The 16,719-nt window shown below is 34.4% G+C and overlaps 4 protein-coding genes across 4 annotated transcripts; 2 read left to right on the forward strand and 2 right to left on the reverse strand.

Annotated features, from left to right (window-relative positions):
* Positions 1-2,222: 2,222 nt before the first annotated feature.
* LOC148235998 (uncharacterized) lies at positions 2,223-3,699 on the forward strand. The gene is made up of 2 exons (XM_088184080.1): positions 2,223-3,300; positions 3,367-3,699. The coding sequence occupies exons 1-2, from the start codon at positions 2,263-2,265 to the stop codon at positions 3,637-3,639; spliced, it is 1,311 nt and encodes a 436-aa protein (XP_088040206.1). The 5' UTR covers positions 2,223-2,262; the 3' UTR covers positions 3,640-3,699.
* A 2,525-nt stretch (positions 3,700-6,224) lies between these two features.
* On the reverse strand, positions 6,225-8,769 carry LOC148235999 (coiled-coil domain-containing protein 22). Its single transcript, XM_088184091.1, has 7 exons — positions 8,620-8,769; positions 8,378-8,543; positions 7,969-8,305; positions 7,485-7,900; positions 7,297-7,415; positions 7,066-7,231; positions 6,225-7,002 (listed from the first exon to the last, which is right to left on the reverse strand). Exons 1-7 carry the CDS (start codon positions 8,676-8,678, stop codon positions 6,790-6,792), a joined length of 1,476 nt encoding a protein of 491 aa, XP_088040217.1. The 5' UTR covers positions 8,679-8,769; the 3' UTR covers positions 6,225-6,789.
* Positions 8,770-9,755: 986 nt separating this feature from the next.
* Positions 9,756-11,492, forward strand: Dbp80 (putative ATP-dependent RNA helicase Dbp80). Its single transcript, XM_088184270.1, has 2 exons — positions 9,756-9,815; positions 10,013-11,492. The coding sequence occupies exon 2, from the start codon at positions 10,017-10,019 to the stop codon at positions 11,424-11,426; it is 1,410 nt and encodes a 469-aa protein (XP_088040396.1). The 5' UTR covers positions 9,756-9,815; positions 10,013-10,016; the 3' UTR covers positions 11,427-11,492.
* A 3,228-nt stretch (positions 11,493-14,720) lies between these two features.
* On the reverse strand, positions 14,721-15,610 carry mRpL22 (mitochondrial ribosomal protein L22). The gene is made up of 3 exons (XM_088184271.1): positions 15,358-15,610; positions 15,077-15,290; positions 14,721-15,007 (listed from the first exon to the last, which is right to left on the reverse strand). Exons 1-3 carry the CDS (start codon positions 15,532-15,534, stop codon positions 14,787-14,789), a joined length of 612 nt encoding a protein of 203 aa, XP_088040397.1. The 5' UTR covers positions 15,535-15,610; the 3' UTR covers positions 14,721-14,786.
* Between the last annotated feature and the right edge of the window lie 1,109 nt (positions 15,611-16,719).

Here is a 16,719-nt window from a genome sequence, read left to right on the forward strand (position 1 = left end):
GAGCTCGTAGAGTGAGGAACTCCACGAGCTGTCTGAGCGTAGGCAGAAGGGATTCTGTTCGCCGACTCTCCCATGCCTTTTTGGACAGATTATCGAGACGTCGAACCACCATAGACGCCACAGTGGTATCCTCGATGTCTTGCCCTAACTTTTTTAGAGCAGCGATGTTCGTCAGGACTGTTTCCACCAATTCAAATAGGGACTGCGATGAAGCTGTCTGAATTGGTTTCAGGTCCTGAAGAGCAGCCAGATGTTTAAGAACAGTTTGTCTAAAATCATAACGGCCTAGAAGTCTTTCCCATGCGGAATTGTAGTTCTCGGGACTAAACTGAAAGAGTTCTATGACCCTAGCTGCGCTACCTACAAGTGCATTTTTTAGGTAACAAAATTTGTGAATTTCACTTAGTGCCGGGTTGTTGTGTACTAAGTGAGAAAAAGTGTCGCGGAATGCCACCCACTTAGTCCGGGAGCCATTGAAAGTTGGAATGACAACTGCTGGCTGCGTTAACCTGAACTGGTTAAGAATTGGTTTCCGCTGCGCTTCCGACTGATCTTTCAGCGCTAGTTTTGCTAGGTTGAGAATATTATAATAGTTATCCTCGAAAGCATCGACTTCTTCATCGTAACCCTCGGCATCTAGCAACCTGATTTGTTGCTGGACAGCAAGGAATCTGTCCAGCAGTGTATCAAAACTCTGATGTTTATCCCTTATCCTTTGGATATTGATGGGATCCGCGGTTAACAGTTTGCCAAACCTCGTTAACTCGCTTTTGAGGCACACCCTGTGGTTGATCAACAACTCCATGTTGTTGTTGACGGAAATTGATACAAATTATTTTAATGAATAAAAGTAAACGAATTGTTTTTTGGAGAGGAAGTTGGGTTAGGATGATCGACCCTAACCTTTCTCTCCTGCTGGATGCGACTGCTTCCCGGGACTCTGCGTCCTGGTGAGGCTTCACGTGGTGTGACGGCAGCTTTCTAGGGCTAGGCGTCCTGGTGAGGCTCCACGTGATTTGACGGCAGCTTCCTGGGGCGCGCATTTACCGGCGCTCCACTGCGTCAGTTTCGGGGACCAGCTGGTGGACCCGCTGGCTCGTGCTACGAGCGACTTGACGCTCCCAAATTGCGATTCTGCGAACTCCCAAAATGGCGGTCATTTTTGATTTGAAAAAATACCGTTACGGCAAACGGCGTGTTTTCCCAGGAGTGTCTCGACTGGGGCACCCGACTGGCGTATTGTCGTAACTTGACAGCTTGAGCGCTACTCGGCTCCGAGTCTCAAAGTTCGTCCACGTGGTGGACGTCTTTGGGGTTACGACGTTGTGGCGCTGAGCTTCGGGGGACCAGATCCTGGACCCGCTAGCTCTTTCCACGAGCGACTCTGCGTCACTTCGGGGACCAACTCCTGGACCCGCTGACTCGTCGATGTGCTGTCCTAACCTGACGGCTGGGTAGCGCTGCTCGGCTCCGCGTCTGTGAGTTCGTCCACGTGGTGGACGACCTCGAGGTTAAGACGATGTTTTCGGATTCAGACCTTCGCGACGTGTAGGCGTCGTCTCACGTATCCGGTTCGAAGGACCAAAATGTTGCGTGTAGGGATACGCGTGCTGGTTAGTTCTTAGGTCAATCCAAAAACACGTGTGCTTGTGTAACAGTTTTATTGAGCTCGGCGTGGTCCGACCGCTTTGTAACGACGATCGGAGCCGACTAACGTCAAAATTGGGTGCTTTCCCGAACGCCGTATGACGGCGTTCGCGAACGCGTACAAACGGCGAAACGGGCGTCAACAATGTTTTTGTATGTAGTGCTATATTTTTGAGCATTCTTATTCATGAAAAATAAAAAAATCGAATTACTCCTCATCTATATGTATTTTACTATTACTAATGCCATTTTTAATTAGCAGTATTACTTTAAATTTTAAAAAATCAACTTAAAAAATATATTAGATTTTTTTTAATCTATTAATATTTATTAAATTGTAAACATTTAAAATTAAAATTTATCTTTAAAAATGAATTTGTGAGGCATTGGTTATCATTCACGACAAGCGTGCTTAAGTTAGACTTATTTAGAATGGTAAAAAGGTCAAATGGTTAGAATTTTTTAAAATTTTATTTGATTATTATGAAATAATTTAATCCGCAGTGTAAATTTTTAGTTGTTATAACTATTTTAATTTTTATAATTGGTAATACGATTGAAATATATAAGCTGGTAACACTAATACGTCAAACTGGGGTAAGGTTAAGCGGCGAGATGCTCGCTCGAAGACTGTTAGGTTGGAGTCGGATTCGTGGAGTTCGCAACTTTTTATCCTCGGCTTACGAATGTAACGATAGCTGGACAGCTGCCAAGCAATCACACCTGGTTTCAAAAGTCAATCCTGATGAAGTATTTGCTCACATTGAAAAAAGTGTGCAAAAGGGCAAGCCGCCTTCTGCCATAGACATCGACTTGTTGGCTTTAGTCGCGGCCAAAGAGGGCTCCCATTTGTCTGAATTGAGAGATGCCTTATACAAATTACGTATGTCAGGTCGAGCTGGAGACCTTTTAGACTCCACTCAATATACCACCATCAGATCCCACGTCGAACACAACTTATTATCAGATTTACTCGAAATCTTGGACGATAGACTACACTATGGCATATTCTTATGCGATTTCACTGCTAGTATGCTACTCAATCGATTTCTATTAGCGGGAGACATTCCTTCCGCTGCACGAATCGCCTCGATGCTAATGCTTCAAGAAGACTTTATGGGCCCTCTGCCAGAATCGCTAGCTTCGTACGCTGCTTATGAATACGTTAAACTTGTAGATATCCCCGAAGAGATTCCACCGCCTCCCCCGCCCAAGAAAAAACCCGAGGTTATCAAAGTCAGAGTACAGTTTCTGAGAAATCCATTCTTCGACGACCATTTTGATCTCAAAGATATGAATCACTTGGCTGGAAAAACCTTGTGTCTGGCGTACGCAAACAGTGATGATCTACTCGATCTAAATTGCAAATTGCTAGGCTGGACCTTTTATAAAAAGTACGATAAAGCCAAGACAATCGCAGAAAAAATAGCCAATAAAAAAGGCTTATATAATGGCACATTGTCAATTATCGAAAAATTAGCAAATACTTACGAACAAAAAAATAAAAAAGAAGACGCCGAAGCTACCAATTCGTTAATAACATATTTGAAAACTATTCCTATGCAAGAAATCAATATTGAAGAAAAAATGAAGAAAAGAATAAACGACGCTGTACTAACCTCTGAAGAAAGCTATGTTAAAAAACACGATGAAGTAAGTTGATAACAGATTTTGTTTGTTCCAATTGTTGTATAAATTCATTATTTATTTATATTTTAGGCGTTAAACACTTGGGAATCGATACGCAAATTTAAACTAAAGGAACAGATTGAAAAAATAGAAAACATGAGACGAGAAACAGCATTGTTCGAAAGAGAAGAGAAGTTGAAGAATATCGAAGAACAAATTTCGTTCTTTGACAATGAAGAAAAGGTGGAATTACAAATTCTGAACAACAGAATTTATTATCCGAAGCGTTGGTTCAAAAGGAAGAAGTTGACCAAGATTGCCGAAGCGGAATATATTCCTCCTCAAGTTGAAAAATATAAATAAATTAGTAGAAGTATTATAATAACTTTGTATAGATTTTTTAATAAGATGTATTTGAATTTTTGAGCTCGTTTTAATTTTTAATTTTAACTAAAATTACTAATATTTTGCCATACACCGTCTGTCTCAAATCTGCGAGGATTAGTTATATTAGTCACATGTGTTTTGTAGGTCTAGGTTCTGACATTCACTGCTGCGAAGTCTTTGCCAATAAAGGCATCATTGTGCTCAGCCACCCTCCATTTTCTCATGATTTAGCTCCCTGTGACTTTTGTCTATTCCAGAAATTAAGTTGGCGTTGAAGGGAGAACGTTTTGACACCATTGATAACGTCCAAAAGGGTTCGACAGAGGCCTTAAGGCACTTTCGAAAAAATGCTCATTGTGAGTTTCAGTTTCAGTAAGGAGATCAGTTTTTTTGGTACACTAATGTGTACTCTTTAGATTTCACGCGTTAAAAATTCGACGAAAAAAAAACTACAAATTCTTAAACACCCACAATCGCAAAAAAGAGTATCATGTAAAATATAATATTAGATTACTTTAATTTGAATTACATTTTTGAGCTCATGTAATGAGTTGTTTAAGCGAGTGCACAAAAACAAATACACGAAGTATTCCCATCCCCCTGGAAAAAGCTGAAATGACGTCCTCAATTCTAAACCAGAAATTCTTGGTAAACCCACTAAGAAAATCTAATTTCTTTTTTTTATATATTTGTCATTTCAGTGAAATCATATTGAAATACATTTTATTCGGTAGATATATATTTTTACCAGTGAAATTTTAATTTATCTGGCATGTGCTAGTAAAAGTACATAATTTAAATTTTTCCATACGTAGTAATATATATGTATATACATTTGCATGCGATGTATAAATGTTACAGTGAATGTGTATTTTTCGGTGAAATTATATTTTTACTAGTGAAGTCCAAATACATTTTCACTAGTAAATATATACTTCTACTAGCGAAAATACAATTTAACTGATAGGTGCTAGTGAAATTATATACTGCTCTAAAACGTCGATGAAACTCAATTGGACAGTTGCGGTACGTCCATTTTCTGTTTAAACCCAAACCTAGCCTACACAAATTGACCAAACCCAACTTGACCTAATGAAAGTTCTAAAATTAGTTATAAAACTAATTTTAGTTGCACTTCGATATTACACTATGTTTTAAAAATATGATAGCTATCCTTACTGATATTACTACGGACTTCTGATATGAGAGTATTGGTCAATGTGTATTCAAACCAAATTTTGATGAACAAGAGAGTGCAAAAACAATTATCACTTCTCAAAAATCTAAATCAAAAGCAATAAAATCGTGTCAGCGCTGTTACAGTGGAAACACTCAGTACCGAACGTGCATTCAGCACTGCAACGGTAACGACATGATTTTTTTGCTTTTGACGTGGATTTTTGACTTCCGAAAAGGGAAAATTGTTATTCGCACACTTCTATTGGTCAAAATTTGGTTTAGATATGCTTCATTCGATTCTCACTTACTGTAAGTTGTAAAATTATTAACACTTAACCGACGGGCCAGGTAGTATCTACCGGCTTCCTTCTCTGATGTTAGGCGAAGGGAGGGGTAGTGACTACCTTTTATGATTTCTGACTTTTAACGACGGGTCCAGTAGTATCTACTGGCAAAAACTAAAGTGTTTCGTGCTGCCATCTATGAATGAATGTTTATACTGTAAGAAAAAAAATATATCAATGCATAATTATTTTATTGCCCTGGCTGACTTCCCATATGAGGGACAATCAAAGAGCTCTTTGTATAAACAAGAGATGATAATAAAACTTGATCGTAAATTATTTTTAAAGCTGACAGCTATAAGCATAAAATTTTTAACACACGAGAAAGACTGAAATATAATTTAAATATGATAATTGACATAGTTCATTTTATTCACATAATTAATTATTAACTATTTTTTAAACTAGAGATGTAATAAAGTAGAATAAAGCACATTTTATGATATTAATTATTTTATGCAACCCACAGATTGAAAACCACTGATAAAATAATTTTAACATACGAACCAATACAATGCAGAACATTTGATAAATTTTTGTTTTTTAATTCCATTTAATTCAAAAGTTATCATATCTATTTGTTATAAATCTTTGTTGCTCAAAGTTCTCGCGAAACAGCCCGTTTTTGCAGATCATGCGGGAAAAAAACGACCCGTCGGCCAAGAGTTAATATGAATACTAGATAATCGAGATTCCACTGCAATGGTGATGGCACGATTTTATTGCTTTTGATGTGGATTTTAAACAGGGATGTCATTGGGGCAGAGGGGTCAAATTGAATTTGTCCAGAAAAATGCATGTCATTAATGAAATACCATGGATTTTAATGAAATAGAAATATTTAAAAAACAACCACTGACTGGCCCACTTTTGCCCCTCACCCTTGTAAAAAGCCGAAATGACATCCCTGATGAACAATTTCCGAAACGAGCAATTTTTAGACCTCACAGGATCCCTAAATGTACAAAAATTGTCCTCCTTATTTTTTTATAACTACATCATTGATTATAATAGTTTTGTAAATAAAGCACCATTTATAATAGATTAAAAATAAATAAAATATATTTCAAAAATTTGTTAAATGCATTTGACCGACTATTATACATTTTATAATAATTGGTATTTATTTTAATACTATTTTTATAAAAATATAGAAGGTAAGATTATAATACATATGTATTTATATCAGAGCTGTGGAGTCGGAGTCGGAGCATTGTAAGCAGAGTTGTAAAATATCGACCGACTCCGACTCCTTTTTAACCCTTTCCACCCCGATCAATAATTTTTTAATTGTTCACTATGCGTTTTAAGTTGAACCACAGATTTTCCAATATTTTATTGATAAAATTAAGCATGTTAGTAGTCAAAAAATAATTATAATAATATTTCTTATAATTATTTTTTGTTCTTTCTTCTTTGTTGTTATTTACATGAAAATAAATAAATATAATAATTAAAAATAAATTTATTATTTTAAAATTATCTTATCGAAATTTTTAAATTCGGCGTCGGAGTTTGAGTCGGGAAAGATTTCCAAAGACTCCACAGCTCTGATTTATATAGACAAAATAATATGGAACGTTTCTTATAATTACTACTAATATTATTTGACTAAATTTCTCAAGTCGTCCATTGCTCTTTCAAGATTTTCTTTGGTGTTTTTCTTTTGAGCCGTTTCAACATTTTTCTCTATAGCAACAGTGTCTCTGGTGAAAATTCCAATTTCTTCGACCATATTACACAGTTCGTTGCATTCTGTATGAACATTAGCGACTAACTTATAAGTTTTTCGGGCGAAATCATCTTTCTTCGCATCCTATCAAGCAAAATATTAAAAATATGATTATATAATAAAACCGCATAATTTAATTGAACTCACTTTAAAAATTAAATCATCGGCAACCACGAAAGATCTATCCAATATTCCGTTTATCCTGTTGATGTCCTTTTGTGTGGTGTTGATGTTAGATATGATCTTACTCATTTCAATTTGCAATTTTTGTAGATGCTCTATAGTTTCTATAACATCATTTGCATGAATCAATCTGAAAGTATAAATATAGTATGATTATATAAAAAAAAATATTTTTTATAAAGATGAAAAGGATACCTGTCTTTATCCGGTGATATTGAAAGTTGAATAGTGTTCCGTTGAGCTTTCTTTAACTTCGCTGCCTTTTTCTTTGTTTGTTTTTCTAAGATTGTATATTCATCATCTTCGACGATTTCCTAAATTAAACAAATACGTTACAAATCATCCAAACATAGATATAGTACATTAGAATTTAAAAAATATACTTCTTTTTCAATGATTTTTTCATTTTCTACTTTCGCATTATAATATTGAATGCTTCCTTTTAAATCGTTTATACTGGATGTTAGTTTGGATTCAAGTAATTTAATATTTTCTTCATTTCCATCGCCGAGAAAAAGAGTCTTCAATATAGTCTGCTTATTATTAAGGAGCGTTTCAATATCTAAATTCTCAATGTCAATTTTACAATCATTGCTCTCATTCGTATCTTCTATTTTTTTATCTTCGACAGTATCATTCTGTTTTGTTTTAGATGCAAATATTTCAATATTGAAATTGCATTTAGTCCTTAGTTCATTTAAAATCTCATCTGCTTGTGCTATATCTTTGGACGTTGAAAAACTTTCATTTGTACTATCTTCATTACATGGCACAATGTTATTCCAATATTCCGTAAAAGCTAAAAATGTAAATATTTTATTATAATTATGTCATATTAAGATACAAAGCTCAAAATATTAATAATACCTTGTGTTACATTTTTAACGTCTCTTCTTATTGCAAACGGAGTAGTGTGGAATGGTTCTATGTAACAACACCCATCCCTTGACCAAGTTCCATCCGATGAAACTTGATAACCTTTGGGAATGCAATATGGCGGAAACCACGGCCTAGCAAGTTCATCGTTAAACTTTATCGATATCTTTTTCATTAATAATGATATATTGTCATTGGCGTCGATATATTGATTTTTTTTATTATCGTCAGATATTTTACTCAACAAGAATGTTAAAACGCTTCGTAAATCCTGTTCATTTGGATAAATGAATAAGTCGTAACCTAACTCCCCTTCGTAACCTAAGTCCTAAAATATATTAATTTATTATATAAAGCGTATATGTATGATAGTAAGTAAAATTAAATATAAATTATATACTATGCAAATGGCTGCGATTCTCGACGCCAATAAGACTTGATCTCCCTTGTTTTTTGGTATTGGTGTGCTAGATTCGCCCGAAATTATGTCTATGCATTTCTGAGCTATTGCTAAGACATAATTGTGGGGTACTTCTTTCAAAGTTGAGGCTCCGCTCGGAAATTGACTAAGAATAGAAAGATAAATCAATTTAATGTAACAATTAGATAACACATTTAAAAAATAAGGTATGCTTTAATCACCAGCCGCACGAAGATAATTTTTTCATCAGCTCTATGTCTTCGTTTTCCATGTTTGACATGTTTGAAAACGAGCAACTTCGCAAACGTCACAGCTATTTGATGTTTTAATTTGTTTGGCCATAAAATAAAATATTAACACCATAACACTTAACACATGTTTTATAAAATATATACATAAAATAAATGATTTTGCCGATAAATTTTAAGTTATTTTAATATTTGCACAAATAATCATTATTTTATATTCTTAATTACATAATTTTTAAACAAAAATATGTACAACCATAGTTAGCATAGTGGGGAACTTGTTAATTTTAATTTTCCAAGAGTACTATATATATTTCTCAGCAATAATGTTATAGCTTACGACAAGAATATAGTTAGGTAACATGAACTTTTCATTAGCATGTTTTGATTGCCTTGTTTGTTGTTTTAAATCGTTTATTACAGTCATATTTACAGTTGTTAAATCAATAAAATATAAAATATAACACATGTTACTGGTTATCTTTTAACCATTATCATGTTTACAACAAGAGAAATAAATACAATATATGAAGAATATTAGAAATAATAAACATTGAATAATTATACAGATTAGGTTAAAATACTAAAACCTTTATACAATTTAATTTTTGATTGCCTTGAACATTTATCTTTTCTATAAAAATGGAATAAATTGTTTAATCATGTTTCGACAAATCACAATAGGCGATAAATATTATTTTTGTCCGACGTGGAATTTTTAATGATTTTGTTTGGCAAAATTATGTAACTGTTTTATTAAATGTAATAAAAATTATATGATATGATATAAATTTACTCCGGGCAGTTAGATACAAATATGTAAAAATAATTGTTTTTTTTGAAATATAATAATTGTATTAGCTTACAATAAATATGTACTCACTTAAATACTATAATTAGCGATACACACGTTTAAAAAACAAATAGGATACATGTATAATATATTAAAACTGATTAGAGTAGTAAATTAAAAATATTTTATTTTTACTATTACCGTATATTTATAGGTTTCTAAATTTTACTAATAAACGATTAAAGCGAAATTGTTTTAGTGAGTTACAATTTTACGGTCGTAAAAATATGTATTTGGACCAAAAACTATAAAAGGCATTCCATCTGCAACGTTTGCCGGGCTCGCGTGTCGTCTGTCAAACGTTTGTTCTAAAAAGGTATATAACTTTTTAAAGTCATGTATTAACAACGAAAATGTAATCTTATTACTAATGCTTTAACTTGTCAGTTAAATTTATTGTTAGCGGCTGTATTATTACAGTTTGAGTAATCAAAGTAAAGGTTTACGTTTTTTATAGATAGACTTGTTACATTTAATCATGATATCACATATTGAATTTTGCTTACTATTTAGTACAATGGCCACATCCAAGTTGGAATGGAAGAAACCTCCAGATGAGTCGGATATTCTTAAAAAAGTAACCAGCCTCGATCTTAACTCCGACATCCCTTCGAAAGACAATGGTGCGGAAGAAGGCGTGGACGCAGCGAGTCCGGCAGACACATCTTTACTACAAAAAATTATTAGAAAAGGATTAGTCGAACCTCAAAGAGATATCGAAATTCAAAGAAAAGATCCCAATTCACCGTTGTATTCCGTAAAAACATTTGAAGCTCTTCATCTTAAGCCTAATTTACTGAAAGGAGTATACGCAATGGGTTTCAATGCGCCTTCTAAAATTCAAGAAACTGCATTACCCACATTATTGGCAGACCCTCCTCAAAATATGATCGCACAATCGCAATCTGGTACTGGTAAAACGGCCGCTTTCACATTAGCAATGTTAAGTCGAGTCGATCCTACGAAGCCTTATCCTCAAGTAATATGCATGAGTCCTACTTACGAGTTGGCCCTGCAAACGGGAGAAGTTGCCGCAAAAATGGCCAAGTTTTGCCCCGAAATAAGACTCAAATATGCAGTCCGAGGCGAAGAGTTGCCGAGGGGAACAAAAATAAGTGACCACATAATTATTGGAACGCCGGGTAAAATTCTCGATTGGGCCATCAAGTTTAAGATGTTCGATTTGGACAAAATCACAGTATTCGTATTGGACGAAGCGGACGTTATGATCGCCCGACAGGGACATCAAGATCAATGCATCCGAATTCATAAACAGTTGCCCAACACCTGTCAAATGATGTTCTTCTCTGCCACTTACGACACTAATGTGATGGAGTTTGCCGAAATTATTGTGCCTAATCCTATAATCATACGCTTGATGCGAGAAGAAGAATCGCTCGATAATATTAAACAGTATTATGTAAAATGTAAAAACCAAGAAGAAAAATATGCAGCCATATGTAACATATACGGCGTAGTAACGATTGGACAAGCGATTATTTTTTGTCACACTCGTAAAACAGCCAGTTGGCTCGCCGAAAAGATGACCAAGGAAGGTCATTCAGTTGCCGTCTTGTCCAGCGATTTGTCCGTGGAGGATAGAATCCGTTGTTTAGACCGTTTCAGATCTGGGTTGGAAAAAGTACTTATCACAACTAATGTACTATCGAGGGGAATAGACGTTGAGCAAGTTACGTTAGTCGTTAACTTCGATATGCCCATGAGTTATGAGCAGAAGGCAGACTGTGAGACGTATCTTCATAGAATCGGCAGAACTGGAAGATTCGGCAAGTCGGGTATTGCGATAAATCTCGTCGATTCGTCGCTGGCGATGCAAATATGTCAAACCATCGAGAAACACTTTGGAAGAAAAATTAGCTTGCTCGATACTGAAGATGCAGAAGAAATAGAGAAAATTGGAGCATGATAATGCTTTAATTTTTATTTTCGAAATGTAATTGCTTGAAATATATAAAATAAAATATTGATTTAATAATATGCTACTTTTATTTACATAGTGACAACCCCAACTTCCTTTTCTAATGTATTTTATTTCTGACGCTTCGCTCAATAAGAGGGTTTCCTCTGCTTGTTCTTAAAAGTGATTCCGAGATCTATAGTGGAAGTTTCTCTAGTCAAAATGTTCCCACTGAGATCATAGGAATAAACTGAATCACGCTGGAGCACAAGAACAAAAGCTGTCACAGCTTCTAGGACTGGACTAAGGTTCTCAATCGAATATTCGAATTAGTCGCCTGATTTTTCAGCTGTATGAATATTCGAATAATTAATCGAACTTTCGTTTATACTATCTCGAATGAAATTTGAAAAAAAATCCTAGAATGAAACAGCTTATATACGTGAGAAAAACAGATTTCAGTTTTTTCACTTATATAAACTGTTTTCTCTCTCAATATATCCGAGTGATTAGTGCGGCTCCAAAATCTTTATGCGCCTTTATTTTGTATCGAAATGCGAGACAGTGACACGCTTTTTCTCAACCAAAAAAGGTTTTTACACCTTTAAAAATCATTTGTGAATATAATGTTTATCGGCCGTATCTAATATGACTGAAATTCTTAAAATTTGTTAATTGGACGAAATAAAACGTTAGAAAGGCCCACCCTTTATTATAGTTTTACGCTTATCTCAAAAACCGGTGGGTGTCGCAATTTTTTTTGTATTTGTTGTTTCAAGACGCAAAGATTTTATTTCAATTAGTTCAATAATTCGATCACGGTTAATTTATTAATAGTTATTTAGTTTATATACAAACTTCAAAAATTTGTTCCAAATCATTATTAGCTATTTGTGTACACAATAAATTCGATAAAATCATGTATTAAAATGTTCGATAAATTTTGCTGAATTAACATAGGTCAATCGCAGCTGATATTAATTCTCTGTAAGTGAAGTTTTACCGAAAACTCATTTGGATCTTCTTATTTTTATTGTGCCGTAGCTTACAAATCTTATTTCGCTGTAGATTCGAAAACAACTCTAGCTAACAGTATATTCATTTTTTCTTTAAAAAGATATAATTTTTGTAAATTATTATTTTTAGTGTATTTGTTTACTGGGGTTTTGCTATTTTATATGTTATTTATTTTGGTGTAATTTTTAAATGTATATTTATGTGCAACATTTCTTAAATCTGCTTTAAGACTTCCCAGTAGTTTTGGATAACATTTGGTAAATTATATTTGATATATTATAGCTCAATATGTTTGTTCTTTATTTTTTCTATCTATAATTTTCCTTAATATAAATATTGTATTTACTGCTTTAGTTTTTAACAATATATTCGATTTTTGCTGTTGTTAAAATTTATGTCAATAACATTTGAGATTTTTTTACATAATAGACGTATGCAAAAATTGGGGAAATAAATATGGGGGAGGGGGCGTCAAATAACATTTTCGCCCCCAGGCGCATACTACTCTAGCTACAGCACTGTTCTTGATGAAGGTGTGGCGACCACACATATAGAAGGGCGATTGTCTCATTGTTAGTGACCGTGACCAAAAATGTTCATTCATTAACAATGAGACAAACATCATGGCACAAGAGGGATTTCTTTTGACCACACAACACGGATCGTTAAGAGAATCCCTTTTGTGGCAAAACGGTACGGACGCAATCAATCACCACAATGCAAACCCTTTCCTTAGAATTCGAAAGTCTGGAGACAAGCAAAAAACTCGCTTTCGAAATACATATCCGATTTCTCGAATTCTAAGAAGCCACTGCAGTGATTGGTTAGGAGATCGATGCACAATCGTGATTGGCCAGCTAGCGTGCATCCCCCTAAAGGATATAAGACCGGACTCCGACGAGGAGAGACCAGACGGCCCACGGAAACGGCTGAGACACAAGACAAGAGACGTCACCAGCAGGGCCAGTGACGCAGACGACCAGAGAGCCAAGATCTACCAGCAGCCATCTGGAGGAACTGAAGATCACACCTGACACTCGCCGCACACAGCCACAGAGCCCTGAGACACCATCACCTGCACACCTTCATCGTGAGAAACCTCACGCCGTCCATAGTCAAAATTGTAATTATAACTTAATAAACAATCTAATAGGATTCACCAAGGAGTCTCAATGGCCACGAGGTCAACCACCCCTAGGGCTACGCCCCCTAAAAAGGTATACATTTTTATTTAGTAACGATCTACTAGCCCGAAAATTGCATAGCTCTATGTGAAGACATGATTAATTTCTCGAGTCTACGAGGTCTCTCAATTCATAATTGAAGAAAACTCATTGTTAATTTCCAGGATCTTTAAATTGATAATAAAGATCTCTCAAAAAATATAACATTAGTTGAACCATTTATCAGAGCTTTGATGTGACAAGTCTGCTCAAGTGTGAAAAAGTCCAAGTAAACTTATCATTGAATCTATTTGTCAGATAATCAAGGCTGCTTTGCACATTTATATCTCGCTTTACGGCCTAGAAGGAATTCTAGAAATTTTCCACTAAGTCAAGCAGCATAATTATTTTTTTATATAAATTTATGATATTCTCTGTAAGCATAATTGAGCTCTTTAATAAAGAAATTGTGATACCATATAAATGAATCATTTATTATAATATAAGTCCATACAAACACTATAAGAATGTTTTTTAAACCCTTGGATTTTTAGAAAAATACACCAAAAGGTTTCTAAATGTAAAATTTCTATCAGCTTTAGAATTGGGAAGTAGGTATTCTTTTTTAGACGCCTTATGTCCAGATATAGATTTTACGTTCCTCAAAATGTGTGTCTCGTCTTAATTGAAAACTTGTTTAGAAGGTATCTACCTCTATTAATATAGAGTTGCTATACTATTGAGATTGAACCATGGCACTAGCTGGTTCAATTTTCATCATAATGCTGTTAAAATAATAGCAATTTATACATTTTTTTAATCACTCTTAGCTTGCTAGGAAAGTTTCATTAGTATTTTTTACGTTTAAGGCAGTGCAACAAACGGTCTTAACTCTGCCAGGCCGATAGGGCAATTAAGAGATTACAAATTTTACTCAAAAAAAATCATTTAATATAAACTTGATATGTTTAATACGTTTTGTATTTTCAAAAGTTTTGGTATTTGACCAAAGCGCTTGACTTTGATACACTTTGTTAGATCTAATGTTATACGTATTTGAAAGTGCTATTTTAGCAAATAAAGCTAACAAAGTATTACAAAATTAAAAATAAAAACAATCAAAATCAATACAAACTTTTATTAAAGATTTCTAATTTTAAAGTAACATAATTCTAAATACAATTAATGTTTATAATGATTCTTTAATCTTCCTCTGCCTCATCTGTTGCAACCAATCGTCAAGTTGCTGTTGTGGCGATCTCGGATTTAATAAATAGTAGTCTGCTGGCGGTGTGCCTTCTTCCAATCTTACAAAATAGTGAGTAAACATGTAACGTACTTCGCCCCTTCGACCTTTCGCATGACGCCTGATGCCTTTGATTACGGTTCCCTTTGTGGAAAAAGATTCAGCTAAACAGTACAAAACGATAATGTAAAAAATGAATAGAAATATATAAAAACACAACAATCGATACCGACCGACCCATAAACTGGTTTTGAATTCTACATTATGCTCCTTTACGGCCAAATCTAGCGCGTCTAATATTGTTTTTTTTATATAGTAAGCGCCCTTCATTCTCATAAATGATAATTGTTTCAAAGCTTCGTCGACTGTCATTCCGCGAATCATACATGCTATATACCACATTTTTTTTGGACTGTATTTTATATTGCTATTTTGGTGACAGATGAACTGAAAAAATATTACCCATGTAGTATGAGAATAAGATTTATATTGATATAGTATTGTTTATATTTACAGCTGGTCTAGGTTCTTCACCAGGTTGTTGAGGTGGATACACAACTTTATTGTAATTCAAAAAGTGACTAGGGGTATGATCGCGCCCCCAAGCTGTGTTTACGGCTGAGGTATGAAATAAAGAGACATTTTCGCTAAACCGAGAAACGGCGCCGGCTATACGGCGAAAAACCTGCATCTTCACAGTTAGGTTAGTTACCCAAATAAATGTCGATTAAAGTGTTGCCACAATAAAAAAACAAACTGTCAGACTAGCTATTTTAACTAAAAATAGAAAAGTAATTTATAATAAATTCATTAACTTTAGCAAAACGACACATTTTTTATGTCATATGTTTCAAAATGTTATCATTCCATGGTTTTTCATATTTAAAAATAATAAATTAACTTTAATTAATAAATAATTTGTTTTGTTTTATCTTATATAACTAAAATTTAATAGAGTAAAATTTTCATATTTATATAGCAAGATATTTTTATTAATCTATATTTTGTATTAAATACGTTAATATATCATTATGTTATATTTATTAATATTATATTAATCCGTAATTTCGATTTTATAAATACGATAGAAATTTTAGATACGATAAAAGCTTCTAAATCGGGGCAGCTCAGAAAAAAGGTCATCTCGAAAATTTTGTGAAACCGAGACGTATGGTAAGCCTATTTTTAATGTAACAGTAAAATACTTATTTTGCTGGTCTCTTTTCACTCTCCCTAAGCAATTTATTATTGTGAGAGTTATCTAGAAGAGAGGCGGATATGTTAGCAATACGTTCTAATGGAACTGTTGAAGTCGTTCCGGTCATATGTTTAGAGAATCAGTGCAATTTTTTTGACTGAATTTATTGATTGTGCCGATCGCATCGGGCGTCACCACTCGATTTGATGTTGCTAGTGTTTTTTTCAGGTAGTTAGGAGAAAATTTTGAACAATATGATTAAAAAGGAGAATTTTGTAAATTTATAATTTATATTCACTTTGCTCCAGTACGGTAGTGTGCTGGCATGCCAGTAAAACAAAAATATTTGTTCTGTTGGAGCTGTCAGATGCTGGCGTGTCAGTGGCGCATTGACTTTTCCAGTGACTGGCGTTAAGCGTTTGGCGCTAGTCGCTGGCAAACAACGACTGGCACGCCGACTGGCATCGTGCAAATCAGCGTTCACCCTCCAGTCAACTTTCAGCTGGCATCCCAGCCAGCTGTAAATCAGCCATTAGTGTCCAACACAACAATTTTGACAATATTGTCACTATGCGAGTTAGTTTTTAAAAATGTATCAATCTGTTTCTTATATTTTTTTTAATCACCAAATTTTCCATCGCCGTTTATTCCAAAGCAAAAGACTCGGGTTGTAAACCA

This window comes from Plectrocnemia conspersa, unplaced genomic scaffold, assembly GCF_051122295.1.
Source record: "Plectrocnemia conspersa isolate PC_06_02 unplaced genomic scaffold, ASM5112229v1 ptg000004l, whole genome shotgun sequence".
Lineage (NCBI taxonomy): Eukaryota > Metazoa > Arthropoda > Insecta > Trichoptera > Polycentropodidae > Plectrocnemia > Plectrocnemia conspersa.